This window comes from Macaca nemestrina, chromosome 4 (assembly GCF_043159975.1).
Source record: "Macaca nemestrina isolate mMacNem1 chromosome 4, mMacNem.hap1, whole genome shotgun sequence".
Classification (NCBI taxonomy): Eukaryota; Metazoa; Chordata; class Mammalia; order Primates; family Cercopithecidae; genus Macaca; species Macaca nemestrina.
This window is the reverse complement of record NC_092128.1, coordinates 7,033,549-7,052,322: the sequence shown is the minus strand read 5'-3', so window position 1 is coordinate 7,052,322 and position 18,774 is coordinate 7,033,549. Positions and strand designations below refer to the sequence as shown.

Below are 18,774 nucleotides of genomic sequence, written 5' to 3'. Positions count from 1 at the left end.
ACTGAATTAGTGATTATTTCTTCAACAAACAAAATTAGTTTTTAGTCATTTTATTTAAATATTATATATGTATTTGGTATGTTTCTGGTATCTTTAAAACAAACAAAATATTATTTAGTACTCTGTTACGGTGATATACAAAGGATATGTATAGAAAATAAACTGCACATACACCTCTACTTCCCTCATCCCACAGTGAGCACATATCAATGATTATTAACGCTTGAGCCTTTAAATTATCCACCACATAACACTTGAACCACTATCAGTCAATCTGCAGTTCAACTATAAAATGAGATGCACTTTAAATTCCAGTAGCACCATATCATGAGTGCTGAGTTATAATACTGATATAATAAGATAATCTACCTGGCTAAGACCTATTTTCATTCATGCCCAAATAAAACAGACTCAGAATGCCACATTCCCCAAGTTCTCACTTTAAAATTTTCCCCTTTAAAATATTCCTTTTCCTCAATTGTCAGATCTCCATGGCACTGCTATCTACACAAGAATACAAGTATTTTAAAAAGCATCCAGTCTGGTGGTGATACTGTACAGATTTTAAACAAATTAGATAAACCTTATTAGACAATTTATTTTACCTAACCAGGCATATTTAATAATTATTTCTTATAGTATGATTCTAATTATTTCTAGATGAAAGGTATTTATTATTGAGGACATTAATAATGCATTAAAATTAAAATGCTTCCAGAATTAAGAGGCAGTTATTATTGAAAACATGCCCATACCTGTAGAATCAAATAAGGCTTGGACATCAATGGCATCTGGAAGCCCAACCAGACTGAGTTCATCCCACAGTTTACCAGCCTGATCATCTGAAGCTGTCTGGGTGCTTACACTTACACAAGATACTATATTCTGCTGAGGAGATCGTTCTCTGAAAATAAAATAAAATAGCTGTGAAAGTGAAAACAAGCAGAAAATTGTTTCATTTTTAACTGTTTAAATGCAATGTACTGCCAAATCAATTTTAATTTATCAGGCATTAACTGTCATAAACCAACTTTTAGAATTCATCTGTTAGTATTATCCATGGTATAATATTAAACTGGGTTGCCATATTATATAAGTAACAACTAAGCAAAAGAGTCTCCAAACCCATAGGGAAGTATTAGATTTGTTTTTCCATTCCATAATATAATGTTTTTAAAACCGACTCTCATATCCTAGTCAGGAATTGTATTTAACACATGAGCATTTCCTTTCACTTTACTTAAATGCTTACAAAACAAACTTGATCAAATCAGAAATGTTTAGTTTGCTGTATCTTGACTGAGGACTGCCACAACAGAGGTGGCAGTTAACTATGTAAAGAAAGGATATTTTCCAGGGAAAATGAAAACCCACTACAGAGTGTGAAAACAGAGGCAGGAGGAATGGAATGTATCAGCTGTAGCTTTCTTATGATCCCGTCAACAAATCTCAACAGCTGGTCTGTGGCATGACGTTGCAAGTACTCTCAATCAAGACTGTACATCACAAATTGAAAGTAAAAAGCAAAAAAGAAAATAGCTACCAAAGGTATGTAGAATAAGGAAGATAGCATAACAGCAAAAACTATAGTCTAAAAAAAGAACATTGAATAAAGTAAACAACATATGGGAGATTTCAGGCTTTCAAGCTCTAACACTTTAGGTATTATTTAAGACCATTAAATAAATAAAAATGGCTATTGTACTTAATATTAAATATGTGTAATCAGATGACTACCACTAAAACTTAAATCTTCTCCTAATACCGTAGTATTTAACCTGATCATAATTCTGGATTAAATCACTATTGAATATAGATCATAACTCACTGCACTTCTGTATGCTGGATATTTATCATGATTCCTATTAAGAGAAAATCAGCACAATGACCAGGGTACTAAACATTTTTATACCTGGAATCATTGAAAGAAAAAAAGTATTAACATATTTCAATAAGTACATTTAAATATCAAACCATATAAAAATAACAGTAATGTTTTTATGTTCAGCATTAGAAATGCATAGACTTTTTAAAAAAAGGTTTAGCATGCTATGCTAACTCTAAATTCTCATTTTAATAAATGCCCACAGTAAAATGAGAACAAATTCTTTCCTATAAGTATAATCTCTATTCCTACAAATATATTCTCTATTACAAATCATTGTTATTTTAGTTGGAGAAAAAAAAAAAACAGTTCATCTATAATCACTAAGTGTTGTTTTAACATACTGTTTTGCACTAGTATTTGATGAGGGAAAGGGGTGTAAAAAAAAAACCAAGAGAATGACTAATTTATTACGAATCAGGTCCTAACCAGCAGCTTAATCAAATTCAACCTTTAAGTTTTGAGACTGGTTTGTATGTATATACCATATCAGTAAGATATCAGTGTCAACACTAAGGATGACAGCAGCCCAGCTTAGAAAAAGATATCGGGGCGGATCACGAGGTCAGGAGATCAAGACCATCCTGGCGAACACGGTGAAACCCCATCTCTACTAAAAAATACAAAAAACTAGCCGGGCGAGGTGGCGGGCGCCTGTAGTCCCAGCTACTCGGGAGGCTGAGGCAGGAGAATGGCGTAAACCCGGGAGGCGGAGCTTGCAGTGAGCTGAGATCCGGCCACTGCACTCCAGCCTGGGTGACAGAGCAAGACTCCGTCTCAAAAAAAAAGAAGAAAGAGATATCAAGAGGAATCAGCTGAAATGCATACCCCACAAAATTCTAAGTTATAAAACAAAGAGTTTGAAAAAAAAAATCCTGATTTTTTAGATAGTGAAAATGAGAGGAAAGACATTTTCAAAATCTCCTTTGTGAAACTGTTTTTTAAATTCGCTATTTAAACTTCATTAGTAACATACATTTTGTAAATATCTGAAATAATTACCAAGCTAAATTAATTGCCTACCCTTAAATGATGCCAAATTTTTAAGTGTACTTCATTAACTGGCATGTTATCATTACTTATTAAGTTGGTAAGCACTAAGTATATATAAAGACTTTCATTTAACAAAGGCTATTTTTATATTATCATCTGAGCTCATGAGAATTTTTCACTAAAAATTAATTTCACTTTTAAAACAAGGAAATGAAACCTATTTCTCAAGACAGGATTTTATATAATTGCCATTATTTAAGGCAGAACATGAGGATATAAGATACAGCCTGATTCAGTCCGTTAAGTTTGCTAATACTAGTAAGTTTGCTGGCCTTCTGATTGTTTTATTAAGATGCGTGTACTCTATTGATAACTAAAGATAAGGCTATAGCCTCCAAAGCATCACAACTCTCCAAATATAGTACTTCTAAGCTTCCTTAAACTGTTGCACCTTAAATTCTTTTAAAAGATCCTCCCTCTTTTTTTGTTTCATTTCCTACTTCAGGTCTTCAAGGCACTGGCAGCAGTTCAAAACAAGGAGCCGATCAAGTAAGTACAACACAACAATGATTTAGTACTTAAATTTGAATATAAGCCAGATAAGCACTTGAGTGATTACATCATCACCCTCAAGAGGCAGAGACTGTTAGCTTTGCAAGCTAAATTAATTTTTACACATTCTCATCAACTACAGAAACTTCTACTCCCTTAACCAGCACAGCCAAGTCTCCGTATTAATATGGTCTTTAAACACAACTATACAAAATATTTTAAAATATATTAGACAAGAGCTTCAGGTAATTACAATGTGCCCGTGAATACAGACATACATATATAATTACAAAAAAAAAAAAATCCTTAAAAAAGAAAAAAGCATCTTCTGGGAAGGAAGGCAGGGGAGGGAGAGGGAAGGAAGAATGTATAGGACAGTGCAACATTTTCTGAAGCACACAAACATATATATAAATTAAATTAATTAAATGGATCAATGAATGAATGACACAAAAGACATGAGCAATGAAAACCAATTCTGGATTTGCTATTGTATTGTTAGATTCTTACAATTAAAAGCTTATTTAGAGAAACAAAAGAAGGACTTCATTGATCTGTTTTATTAATATCTTCTTTCCATTTATAAATTCCATGAACTCCCTCCCTCTCAGCTTGTGTTACGTTTTTTGAAGTTTTCTTCCAAAAGTTTAGTTTTGTGATCACACCGATTTCACATACAATTAAGATAAACTTTTTTTTAAATAATAAGAAAAATTTGTGAAAAGGACAGTTTGTTGGATTAATTGGGTTAATGGTGAATCAGAGTATCCCATAAATGTGGAAAACATGAGACACTGTTCAACAAGAACAACCCCATTTGAAAATTTATAAACATTATAATGGAAATAAATTATATGCAGTCTTAATCTATTCCAACAATTTAAATTCAAAACTGCTTACTTTCTCTGTCCTCTTTGTTTTCGTGGTGCTGAGTTTTGCATTTTCTCATAGGTTCCATTGCTGTTGTCATCAATGTCCTTCTTGTTAGAAGGTTGGTTTCTCCATGGCAAGATAAATCCAGGCGTTACTCTGAACTGTTTTAAGTCTCCTTGTCCTAAGGAACTTTTTTCCCCACAGTAACAAAAAGCGCAGAGCTGTTCACTAGTAAAAATGAAATGTAAGTCAGAGAAGAAGAAAAGTAGCTTTATTCAACTACTTTAAGTGACAACCACAGATACTTGTGCTTTTAAATTATGTCTAAAGTGCAAGCTAAGCTTTTCAATCTATTTTCTACAGTCTATTCAGTGATTACCCATAAGAACAATTAAGTTTAATAAATTTGGAATTCTACTTTTCCATAGCATTTTTAAAAGTGGTACACATATCAAATCCAAAAAATTCTAGTCAGTACTTAGAAAAGTTATTTTCTTTCATATTTGACTAGGAAAAAATCCAAGTAAGAAAGCTAAAGATGGGGGCCAGGCACAGTGGCTCATGCCTGTAATCCCAGCACTCTGGGAGGCCGAAGATCGAGACCAGCCTGCCCAATGTGGTGAAATCCCATCTCTACTAAAAATACAAAAATTAGCTGGGTGTGGTGGCACACCCCTGTAATCCCAGCTACTCGGATGGCTAAAGCACCTCACTTGCATCCGGGAGGCGGAGGTTGCAGTAAGCTGAGATCGAATCACTGCACTCCAGCCTGGGTGACAGAGCAAGACTGTCTCAGGGGGTAAAAAAAAAAAAAAAAAAAAAATGCAAGCTAAAAATGGGAAAGAAGGTAGAGTTTAGTAGCCACCCAACTGCATGACAGCTCTGTAAAACATATGGTGACAGTTTTATTTAACCACTTGATGGAACGTTCATTATGCATGATATATATATACCACACACATGCATACACACGGGGAGATATAAAAATATAAACTTAAATAGTTCCTGGGTTGAGTGGTAGGAGATTTTTGGGGAAGCAGAAGAGCTGAATAGGAGGGAAGAAAGGGATTAGGAGCAAAGGGGATTTTTTTAGGCCAGTGAAACCATTTTATATGACACTATAATGACAGATACTGAGCCCTAATGTAAACTATGGACTGTAGTTAAAAATAATGTATCTATATTGGTTTATCAACTGTAACACAGCACGCAATACTAATCATGAGGGAAACTGCCGGGGGTGGAGTTGGGAGAATTAGCTCAATTTTTGTGTAAACCTAAAACTGCTCTAAGTCTATTAATTTAAAAAAAGTGAAAACATTAAAAAATTAAGAGACAACAAACAATATACATAATGGAATATACACTTACTAAGAGATCTTAGAAAGAATGAAATTAAAGGACTGCTTCCTCTTGATTATATTTACACTTCACAAGATATTTACTGCTGCTATACCCAAATCCTTCTTCTGGGCATTAAAGTTACCTCTACGGTATTTACCCCATGATCTTACATATCTTGCATTACCAGGTGACAGAACTAACCAACAGCCTTTTGAGGTGATCTTTTAAAACTTAGCTTTAGTTCATATTGGACTCTCAACTAATTACTTTTATCAAAATTAGCTTTTGTTTTTCTAATAAATTACCTACTTCAAGTTCACGATAAATTATGTTGTCTGCTGGTACTGAGACATACACATATGCACAAATTAAATGTAATCTAATTTCAAAAAAAAAAAAATCAAGTCAAGTTGAAAAAGAAAATTTCTTCTTGCCAAAAAGAGACCACCACCATATGCTTTGCCAGTATCTTACTATACTCTTATTTGTAATTTTCACTGACTATTAAGCTTACATTTATTTCACCATATCCCATTTCTGGTTTGCTTCTTCCCCTAGAAACACTACACATGAGAAGCAACAATCAGGTTGACATTAGCCTTATCAACATTGATTGTAACAGCCCTGATTAGAAAATGGAACAACATTTTAAAGCTATTGCAGAAAAATACCTTAGCCTTCAATTTTATATTCAAAACTATCGCTTAAATGTGAAGGTATAATAAAATTACTCTCTGGCTTAGAAGACATCAGAAATTTTGCCACACAACAGATCCAAAAATGAAAATACTTTTAGAGAAGTACTTAAATTATTACAGAATTAGAAAAGGTTGTATGAAGTAAGGGAGGTCAAACACCTCAGAGTAATTTATTGTTGACTTTTTTTAATACAAGGTCAAAGGAAATTTCTAGCTTTTGGTCTGGCTGTAGAAAGCTCCAGACAACATTGTGCCCAACCACACAACATAATCCAACCAGAGAATCTGCAAATTCACTATTCTGAAACCCATCAGAGGGCAGAAATCACAGGGCAACCAACTCACCATCAGATGAAAGACACTTCCATAAAGAAATGAGACAAAAGTACCTCTCAGGAAGAGGCCAGTGAATATCACACAAGCAGGGTAATAAGAATTCAGTAAAAGTTTTTAAGAAATTGCTAGAAGCCAAGTGTGAAACACAGTGAGACTATGTTAACACCTGTGACCACAGACAGGGGAATTCTAACCCACACAAAGCCTCCTCTCCATGTACCTCATTAGGTGCTCACACACAACCAAGAAAGAAAAACATATATACAGCAACTCAGCCAGGAACAGTGGCTCACACTGTAACCCCAGTGCTTTGGGAGGTCAAGGCAGGAGGACTGCTTGACCCCAGGATTTTGAGACCAGCCTGGGCAGCATAGTGAGACCTTGTCTGTATTTATTAAAAAAAAAAAAAAAAAGAGGCCGGGCAGAGTGGCTCACATCTGTAATTCCAGCACTTTGGGAGGCTTAGCTGGGCAGATCACAGGTCAGGAATTCAAGACCAGCCTGGCCAACATGGTGAAATCCCATCTCTACCAAAAATATAAAAATTAGTCAGGCGTGGTGGCAGGCGCCCGTAATCCAAGCTACTCAGGAGGCTGAGGCAGGAGAATCGCTTGAACCCAGGAGGCGGAGGTTGCAATGAACTGAGAATCGTGTCACAGCACTCCAGCCTAGACGAAAGAGCAAGACTCCATCTCAAAAAAATAATAATAATAAAGAAAGAAAACACATGTATACAGCAACTGAAAAACATTTTCTAAAATAGCATACAAAATCTTACTAGCCATTACAATAATGTAAACCAAAACCACCAATTAAAAGGCAAAAACCAACAATTAAAAGACCATTTTTGAGAATAGATTAAAATTAGATCTAAAAATTGGTTGCGGCGGCCGGGCACGGTGGCTCAAGCCTATAATCCCAGCACTTTGGGAGGCCAAGATGGGCGGATCACGAGGTCAGGAGATCGAGACCGTCCTGGCTAACACGGTAAAACCCCGTCTCTACTAAAAAAATACAAAAAACTAGCCAGGCGAGGTGGCGGGCACCTGTATGTAGTTCCAGCTACTCGGGAGGCTGACGCAGGAGAATGGTGTAAACCCGGGAGGCGGAGCTTGCAGTGAGCTGAGATCGCGCCACTGTACTCCAGCCCGGGCGACAGAGCCAGACTCCGTCTCAAAAAAAAAAAAAAAAAATTGGTTGCGGCTGGGTGCAAATACAAAAAACTTAGCCAGGCATGGTGGTGCACGCCTGTAATCCCAGCTACTCGGGAGGCTGAGGAAGGGGAATTGCTTGAACCAGGGAGGTGGAGGTTGCAGTGAGCCGAGATCACGCCACTGCCCGCCAGCCTGGGTGACAGAGCAAGATTCTGTCTCCAAAAAAAAAAAAAAAGGTGCAAAAAATGTTGGAAGTATAAACACAAGAGACACATAAAACAAGGACAAAAATATTGATGGGAAAGGACGTAAAAAGATACCAGGCAAACATAAACCAAAAGGAAGTTTGAGTGGCAATAATTTTATCAGACAAAATGAAAGTTAAGTCAAAAAGAAAACACAGCATTAGAGATGAAAACGATGTTATGCACTAACAAAATGATCAATAGCAGTATAATAGATATCCATCATAACTATATACTCAGACCAACAGGCCTCAAAATGAATCTCTAATCTGAAAGAGATGGTTAAGCATCTCTAATCTGAAAATCCAAAATCTGAACTGCTCCAAAATTCAAAACTTTTTAAGCACCAACATGGTATCACAAGTAGAAAATTTCACATCTAAGTACTTAATATAAACTCTGTTTCAAGTATAAAATTACTTAAATATTCTATAAAATTACCTTCAGGCTATGTGTATAAGGCATATACGAAACATAAATGAATTTCATATTCATAAATGTCTCCCATCCCCAAAATAACTATGTATGTGCAAATATTCCAAAATCCAAAAAAATCTAAAATCCAAAACACATCTGGTCCCAAACATTTTGTTTTCGGTTTTTTTTTTTTAGATGGAGTCTCACTCTGTCGTCCAGGCTGGAGTGCAATGGTACGGTCTAGGTTCACTGTAACCTCCACCTCCTGGATTCAAGCAATTCTCCTGCCTCAGCCTCCCAAGTAGCAGGGAATACAGGCACACACCATAACATCTAACTAATTTTTGTATTTTTAGTAGAGACGGAGTTTTGCCATGGTGGCCAGGCTGGTCTCAAACTCCTGGCCTCAGGTGATCCACCTGCCTTGGCCACCTAAAGTGCTGGAATTACAGGCATGAACCCACTGCGCCCGGCCTGTCCCAAGCATTTTGGGTAAGAGATACTCAACCTGTACTAACAAAACTCGAAGATTAAAAAAAAAAGATCAACAACACTGGAAGATTTTAATTATTTTTCTCAGAAAATACTACATCAAACTGATAAAAATTAAGTATTGAACATCTTTACTGTTCATTATTTATTAATTACCTGAGCAAAATAAATTAGTTTGAGATACTATATTCAGTTCTATCTACAACTAAAAGTTCACATTCTTTTCAAGTATATTAAAATATTTCAAGAGTGGATTACATAGTAGGCCATAAAAGAGTACATGATACATAGCAAGTGACCAATATCATGCAGGCAATATTCTCTGACAATAATGCAGTAAAACTAAAAATGGATAATAAATGGATAACTTAAAATTTTCCAGCCAGATGCAGTGGCTCATGACTGTAATTCTGACACTTTGGGAGGCTAAGGCAGGTGGATCACCTGAGGTCAGGAGTTTGAGACCAGCCTGACCAACATGGCGAAACACCATCTTTACTGAAAATACAAAAATTAGCTGGGTGTGGTGGTGCACGCCTGTAGTCCCAGCTACTCGGGAGGCTGAGGCAGGAGAATCGCTTGAACCTAGGAGGCAGTGGTTCCAGTGAGCCAAGATCGCACCACTGCATAGCCTGGGCAACAGAGCAAGACTCCCTTTCAAGAAAAAAAAAAATCCAAATATTTGGAAACTAGAAAAGATATTGTTTAAGAATCTTTCACTTAAAATGGAAATCCCAATATCTGAAATAAAATCATAATGAAAAACAATATAAAATTGATATAAAATATAAAATACTGAAATAAAAATTTCAATATATTACTGTAAGTCCTAGCAAGAGCAATATGATCAAGAGAAAGATATAAGGGATCCCAGCAGGAAAGGAAGAAGTGAAACTGTCTTTATTTGCTAACGGCATGATCTTACATATGCAAAACCCTAAAGACTCCACCAAAAAACTGTTAGAACTAATAAACAAATTTGATAAAGTAGCAGGATATAAAGTAAATATACAAAAATCAGTAGCATTTCTATATACTAACAGCAAACGATCCTAAAAGAAAATTAATACAATCCCATTTATAATAGCAACAAAAAAATTAAATACTTAGGTGTAATTTCAACCAGGGAGGTAAAATACCTGTATACTGAAAACTATAAAACTCACAAAAGAAATTTAAGAAAACACAAAGAAATGGAAAGATATCTATGTTCATGGACTGGAAGAATTAATACTGTGAAACTAACTGTCCATACCCAAAGCGATCTACAGATTCAATGCAGTATCTATCAAAATTCCAATGTCAATTTTCACAGAAATAAATTATCCTTAAATTCATATGGAAGAACAGAAGACATCAAACAGCCGAAACCACCTTGAGCAAAAAGAACAATGATGGATGCATCACACTGTCTGATTTCAAAACATTACAAAATGATTGTAACCAAAATAGTATGGTACTGGCATTTAAAAAAAAAAGGAAAAAAACACACATCTGGACAGGCATGGTGGTTCACACTTGTAATCCCAGCACTTGTGTAGGCTAAGGCAGGCAGACTGCTTGAGCCCAGGAGTTTGAAACCAGCCTGGGCAACATGGTGAAATCCCATTTCTACTAAAAATACAAAAACAAGCCAGGGGTGATAGTGAACACCTGTAGTCCCAGGTACTCAGGAGGCTCAGGTGGGTGGATGGCTTCAGCTCAGGAGGCAGAGGTTGCAGAGAGCCAAGATCACACCAGCGCACTCCCGCCTGGGCACAGACACCACCCTGGCTCAAAAAACAAGACACATTGACCAATGGAACAGGAATGAACTCACGCATTTACACTCGGTTGATTTATAACAAAGATGCCAAGAAAACACGATGGGTAAAGAACTGACTCCTCAATAAACGGCGCTGAGAAAACTGTATATCCATATGCACAAGAACAAAATCATACCCTTGTCTCACATAACACACAAAAATCAATTCAAAATAAAGTCTTACGTTTAAGATGTCAAACTATAAAACTACTAGAATAAAACATAGGGAGAAAGTTCCATGTGGGCAATAACTTTTTGGATATGACCCTGAAAGCACAGGCAACAAAAGCAATAACAGACAAATGGGATGGCTAAACTACAAAGCTCTTTATGGCAAATGAAAATATTAACAAAGTAAAGAGACAACCCACGGAATGGGAGACAATATTTAGTATCCAAATTATATATGGAACCCAACTAAACAGCAAGAAAACAACCTGATTAAAAAATGGGCAAAGGAGCTGAATAGACATTTCTCAAAAGAACACATACAAATGGCCAACAGGTACATGAGAAAATGCTCAGTATCACTACTCATTAGGGAAATGAAAATTAAAACAACAATGATATATCACCTACCACCTGTTCAAGTAGCTATTAATAAAAAAAGGAAAGATAAGTATTACCAAGGATACAGAAAAAATGGAAGTACTGTACATTGTTGTGGGGGTGTCAATTAGTACAGCCATTATGGAAAATGGTAAAAAGGTTTCTCAAAAAACTAAAAATAGAATTACCATATAATCTAGTAATCACACTTCTGGGTATATATCCAAAGGAACTGAAATAAATGTCAAAAGGATATCTGCATGCCCACGCATACTACAGCATTACTTATAATAGCCAGATATGGAATCAACCTAAGTATCCATCAATAGACGAATGGATAAAGAAAATATGGTATATATAAACAACGGAATACTATTCAGCCTTGAAAAGCGGGAGAATGGTGGCTCATGCCTATAATCCCAGCACTTCGGGAGGCCAAGGCTGGAGGACTGCTCATGCCCAGATATTCAAAACCAGCCTGGGCAACATAAGTAAGACTCCATCTCTACATAAAATTTAAAAAATTAGCCTGGTGTGGTGAGCGCACACCTGTAGTCCCAGAAGGCTGTGGTGGGAAGACTGCTTGAGCCCAGGAAGTTGAGATGCAGTGAGTTGTGATCACGGCACTGTACTCCAGCCTGGGTGACAGAGTGAAACCCTGTCAAAGAAAAAAAAAAGAGAGAGAGAGAGAAAGGAAGGAAAGAAGAAAAGGAAGGAAGGAAGGAAGGAAGGAAGGAAGAAAAAAAGAGAGGGAGGGAAGGGGGGGTAGAAAAAGAGGGGGAGGGGAAGGGAAGGGAGGCAGGGAGGGGAGGAGAAGGGGAGGGAGGAGAAGAGGGGAGGGGAGGGATTAAGGAAAGAGGGAGAGGGGGAGGGGGGAGAAAGAGGGAAAGAAGGTGGGGGGAGAGAGAGAGAGAGAAAGAAGCGGGAGGGACCTGTCATTTGCAACAACTCAGAAGAATCTAGAGAATATTATGCTAAGTGAAATAAGCCAGGCACAGAAAGACAAATACTGCATGATCTCACTTATATGCGCAATCTTAAAAAGCTGAACTAATAGAACTGGTAGTATAGTGATGGTAATCAGACACTCAGAGAAAGTAAGGCAGGAAGAAAGAAATGGTAAGTTGTTGGTCAAAGGATACGAAGGTTGAGATAGGAGGAATAGGTTTTGAGATATACTGCAGAGCAGGGTGATCTATATTTTAAAATAACTATTAGTTTGGTGCAAAGGATACAAAGGTTGAGACAGGAGGAACAGGTTTTGAGATATAATACATAGCAGGGCGACCTATATTTTAAAATAACTATTAGTTTGATGCAAAAGTGATTGTGGTTCTGCCATTAAAAGTAATGGCAAAAACCGCAATCACTTGTGCACCAACCTAAGAGTAAATGTCAAATGCCCCACCATAACAGATGAGAGGTAATCAAGGTAATGGATCTGTTAATTTACTTGATTCAATCATTCCACTTTGCATTCATGAATTGAAACATCATACTGTACTCATAAATGCACAATTAGGATCTGCCAATCAAAAATAACATTAAAAAATAATAAATGTATCATGAATCATTTTAGATAAAATGTATACGTTCTGAGAAAAATATAACATGAGAAAACTGGTGCAGATGAAACAGCTGAATAGAAAAAAATTTGGAAGTCGGGAGCAAATTTAGGGAATACATATTCAAAGAAAAAAACATCTTTGAATTGAACTGGTAGCGACTTCTCTTGCTGTAAGAAACCCCCCAGACCCACATAATTTTATGACAGTTACTTCAAACTTTCATGGAGTCAATACCTATCTTACAGATATTGTTCCGGAAAATATAAGAAAACTGAAAGATGCCTCATGTACGAGGCTAGTGCAATTTTGTCTCCAAAACTAGGACATTACAATATTACAAAAATTCATATTGCTTAGGAAGATAAATATTATCTAACTAAAATCCAACAGCATGTTTAAAAAATATGTCATAATCAAGTAACGTTTATTGCAAGTAATCAAGTAATGCTTACTATCTTCTACAGAAGTGGTTTTTCTTACTGAATTGTTCTGCTTCATTTTAAATACATATGGACATAAGTTCTTTGTCAGATATATGCTTTAGAAATATTTTTCCCTTTTCTGTCATTTATCTTTTTATTCTTGTTTTGGTATTTTTCATGAAAAGTTTTAAATTTAAGTATAGTGGTATTAATCAATCCTTTTCTTTTTTTTTTTTTTGAGACACAGTTTCTCTCTTGTTGCCCAGGCTGGAGTGCAGTGGCGCGATCTTGGCTCGCTGCAACGTCCACCTCCCAGGTTCAAGCAATTCTCCTGCCTCAGACTCCCAAGTAGTTGGGATTACAGGCACCTGCCACCACGCCCAGCTAATTTTTGTATTTTTAGTAGAGATGGGGTTTCACCATGATGGCCAGGCTGGTCTCGAACTCCTGACCTCAGGGATCCACCTGCCTTAGCCTCCCAAAGGGCTGCAATTACAGCATGTAACCCACTGCACCCGGCCTCTTTTCATGTGTGTTTTCTTTTTTTTGAGATAGGGTCTCACTCTGCCACCCAGGCAGAAGTGCAGTGGCAGGATCACAGCTCACTGTAGCCTCGACCTCCTGGACTGAAGCGATCCTCCCACCTCAGCCTCCTGAGTAGCACCACCATGTCCTACTAATTTTTGTATTTTGTGTAGAGATGGGGTTTTGCCATGTTCCAGGCTGGTCTCGAACTCCTAAGCTCAAGCAATCCTCCTGCCTCAACCTCCCAAAGTGCTAGGATTACAGGCATGAGCCACTGTGCCTGGCCAATCAACCCTTTTCTACAATTAGTGCTTTCCATTTGTTTTTTAAAAGTCTTTCCTTACCCCCAAAGCAATGAAGAAATTCTTCTACATTAACTTCTTTTATTAATTTGCTTCTCACATATGTCTATAACTGGAGTTGACATGAATAAATTAGGTCTACTTTCTTCTTTTTTTTTAAGTACATATAATTTTTCTCATCCAACTGTTGAGAGACTTCCTTCCTCACTAATTTGTGATGCCCCTTTGTTATAAATAACTTGTTCACATTACGCATGTATCTGTATCTGGGTTCCCTATTCTGATCCACTGGTCTATTTGTCTATTTCTGTGGTAATACAGCACTGACTTAATTTACTAGCATGTTACGAAAAGTCTTAGTATCAAGTAAAGCAATCCTTCCTCTTCTTCATGGGTCCTTTGGTTTATCCTGTCTTTTGCATATTCATATAAATTAAAATCAGCTTGTAAAATTTACTGTAGAAATTTTTATTAGAAATTTCTTGAACCTACAGATAAATTGGGAAAGAATATCTTTAAAATACTGAATCCCCTAAAATGTGAATATTCTATTTCTATTATGTCTGTGTTCCTTAATCTTTCCAGAAAGTTTTATAATTTTCTCTAGTAAAATAAAAGTCTTACATTTTTGCACATAATCCTAGTCACATATAATTTTATATTATTGGAAAATAATACGCTAAAAAATACCATTTGAACTCTGTCCTAATATATATAAATACATGTGATTTTTGCATTTTGATTTTGTATCTAGCAATCTTGCTAAAATCCTATTAATTGTAATAGGATGATTATCTACAGATTCATTTAGAACATTTTATATACTGCACCATTAAAATTCATTAAATTCCATCTGTACATCCTTTTAAGGAAACTATGGGACAGAGAGATAAAAATGAATAAATAAAGGTCAAAAGTGGTGGAGCTTGGAATAAACATCAGGTCTGTATTTATGGTACGCTGGCCTTCTCACAGTGTACATTCACTCTGTCCTGTCTAATGAAAGTAACAGTGGTAGTGGTAGTATAGCCCAGGATAAATAAATAACAGTGGCATTGCTTATTAATCTACCTCAAGGTTACGTTTCCATGTGGTATGAGCATCAATCTACCTATATTTTTTATGTAGACAGCCAATTATTGAGTAACCTATTCTTTTCCACTGATAGGCCATGATTATTATAAATGAAATTATCATATATTCATGAGTAGCTTTTAACTTTCATTCTTTGTACAAGTATTAGATGAGGACTAACAGTGACAGTGTGCTACTCACAGGGGACAAAAAGATAAGTCAGTCAGGCATACTCTGTCCTTAAGATCTGCAGAAGAACCAAGCAAGGAAGTTAAGAACTACAATGGGTTCCCGAAGTAGGCCTAGAGGATACAGAGACACAGAATACTTTCAGAAGGCTCTCAGGCACCTACTCTAAACTAGCAAATATTCTGCATTCTGTACCTCTCAATTCCACATATGCATTACACCATTTTTAATTTCTACAGAAAACATAGTAAAAATTAAAGTTTATGGTAGTATCAAACTACAAAAAGTAAGCAGAATTTTAAATGTTTTTCAATCAACTAGAACTCATTATTCATTAAAAAAATATTTATACAGCACCTAATCTCTGTCAGGGACTACTAGGTGCAGGACACAGTGCAGTGAACAAAACCCACCAGCAAAGTGCCTGCCTTCAGAGTTCACATGACAGTCAAATGAACTGTTGGAAAATAATAAGTGCCACAAACAGAAAGGGGAACATCACACACCCGGGCCTGTTGTGGAGTGAGGGGAGGGGGGAGGGATAGCATTAGGAGATATACCTAATGTAAATGACGAGTTAAGGGGTGCAGCACACCAACATGGCACATGTATACATACGTAACAAACCTGCACATGTACCCTAGAACATAAAGTAAAAAAAAAAAAAAAAAAGAAAAGAAAAAAATAGCAGGTTACTATGTAAAATATGGTGGGAGCTGCTGCTGTTTTCTTTTCCATCCTACTCCTTTATTTTGAAAATGTTCAAACCTCCCAAAAAATACTGGAGGAGGAGGAGAGGACTACAGTATAACAAACATCAGTGTGTTCTTCACCTTGATTCACACTGTATGTTCTTTTTCCTGAGCTGACTGAGACTAAGCTAAATGTGGCCCTTCAGAGGAGGATAGTATTATCAGCAAGGTGTCCTCTCTGGGAGGTTAAACCAGGAGACAAGCAAAGCAAGCACCAAAGCTCTCAGAAACCCCATCAGCACATATAAAGGAGTGAAGCCAATGTGGTGAGAGCACAGTGAGTGACAAATGACATGAGAGAGACAGTCAGCCGGGCGCGGTGGCTCACGCCTGTAATCCCAGCACTTTGGGAGGCCGAGGCGGGCGGATCACAAGGTCAGGAGATCGAGACCACGGTGAAACCCCGTCTCTACTAAAAATACAAAAAATTAGCCGGGCGCGGTTGTGGGCGCCTGTAGTCCCAGCTACTCGGGAGGCTGAGGCAGGAGAATGGCGTGAACCCGGGAGGCGGAGCTTGCAGTGAGTGAGCCGAGATCGCGCCACTGCACTCCAGCCTGGGCGACAGAGCGAGACTCCGTCTCAAAAAAAAAAAAAAAAAAAAAAAAAAAAAAGAGAGAGACAGTCAGGAACAGATCACACCTTGTAGACATGGTAAGTACTTGAAATTATGAATATAATTTAAATATTTAATTTAAATATAATAGTCATGAAAGAGAGTGGATAGTGGGGACCTGATTATCATTATTAGAATAATTTTTGCAACTGTGCTATAAACAAATTGTACTATGGAAAGGTAAAGAGAAGCAGAAAGACTGGTTAAAAGGCTACTACAACTTCCAAGGGATAACAGTGACTTCAACCAAAATGGGAGGCAAGTTAAGGCAGTAACAAGTTGCTTGGGTTATCAAGTTGAGCTATAAGGTATGAGAAAAGATAGAAATCAAGGATTAACTTCCAAAGTTTCTGGACTAAACAACCGAGTGAATACTGGCATTATTTACTGAAATGAGGAAATCTTGGGGAGAAGCAGATTTGGGGCAGAGGTGGAGGCAGAATCAAGCACGGTATTGGACATGTTAAGGGTGAGGTGTCTAACACACTTCCAAATGGAGATGTCAAGCAGACAACTGAACATAAAGGTCTGGAGATCAGGTAAAGAAGAGTAATGGAAATGAACACATGAGACTCTTAAGGGCACACACAGAGGTTACAGCTATCAGAATGAATGAGCTTTCTTTCCTAGGGGGTGAACAGAGACAAAAAGTAGACAAGGTATCTGAGGATTTATCCTTAAGAATTCCAAAATTATAAACATGTAGAGTCTCCACAGCAACTAGCAAAAGACAAAATGAGGAGTGAGATGTCCCAAACGCAAACGAAAGAAAATGCTTCAAGAAGATGAGAGAGGCCAGGTGCAGTGGTTCATGCTTGTAATTCCACCACTTAAGGAGGCTGAGACAGGACTGCTTTAGCCCAGGAGTTCCAGACCAACCTGGATAACATAAAGAGACCCAATCTCTACCAAAAAAAAACCTTAAAAATTAGTCAAGTATGCTGGCACACACCTGTAGTCCCAGCTACCTGGGAGGCTAAGGTGGGAGGATCACCTGAGCCTAGGAGGTTGAGGCTGCAGTGAGCTGTGATCACACCACTGCACTCCAGCCTGGGTAAGAGAGTAAGACCCTGCCTCAAAAAATAAAAAAATAAATTAAAAAATAAAAAAAAGAAAGGAAAGGAAGAAAAGGAAGAGGAAAAGGAAGGGGGAGGGAAAGGAAGGGAGGAAGGAGGGAGAAGGGATGGAGAGGAAGGAGGGAGGAAGGGAGGGAAGGAAGGAGGGAGGGAGAGAGGGAGGGAGGGAAGAACATGGGAGTACTAAACCGATGGATAATTTCATTATTTTATTCATGCTTTTCAAACAAGGTCTAAAAACTCTTAAGACTTCAAAGCTGAATTACAGAATGATAGGTTACAGGCCCAGTGTAATGGCTCGTGCCTGTAATCCCAGCACTTTGGGAAGCCAAGGCAGGCAGATCATGAAGTCAGGAGATCGAGACCATCCCAGCCAACATGGCGAAACCCTGTCTCTACTAAAAATACAAAAATTAGCTGGGCATGGTGGTGATGCCTATAATCCCAGCTACTCGGGAGACTGAGGCAGAAGAATCGCTTGAACCAGGGGGTCGGAGGTTGCAGGGAGCCGAGATGGCGCCACTGCACTCCAGCTTGGTGACAGAGCAAGACTTCATCTAAAAAAAAGGGGGGGGGGTGTGGGTGGGGTGGGGGGAAAAAAGAAAGAAAAAAAAATAGGTTATAATGTCCTGTGATTCCTTTTTTAATGAATGGGGAGAAGGTAAGGAACAAAAGTATAAACTTAAGTTTACAGGTAAGTATCAAAAATTAATCATCATGCTAAACGCTCACATTTATGTCTTCTGCCAGGAATAGCACATTGGTAACATTCTGTACTGGCCTGAGGTGACTAGAGTAAAACTCTAGTGTGCTGCCGTGTTCTACAACTGCCTAAGCCCACAGATGTACTCAACCCAATTACACACAGAGGCATCAGCTTCAAATTCAGCTACTAAATCATAAAAGTCCAC

At 37.5% G+C, this 18,774-nt stretch overlaps 1 protein-coding gene across 18 annotated transcripts in view; it reads right to left on the bottom strand.

Annotated features, from left to right (window-relative positions):
- The window catches only part of LOC105474928 (lysine methyltransferase 2C), a 310,251-nt gene that overhangs the window by 190,201 nt on the left and 101,276 nt on the right, over positions 1-18,774 (bottom strand). For 17 of the 18 annotated variants that reach the window (XM_071094207.1, XM_071094202.1, XM_071094205.1 and 14 more), the window contains exons 5-6: positions 4,331-4,531; positions 756-904 (exon numbers count right to left, since the gene is read on the bottom strand). In XM_071094207.1, the coding sequence (XP_070950308.1) occupies positions 756-904; positions 4,331-4,531 (350 nt within the window). Of the gene's footprint in view, positions 1-755; positions 905-1,828; positions 1,913-4,330; positions 4,532-18,774 lie in introns of those variants that run through there. The other variant, XM_071094216.1, reaches the window with a different exon arrangement.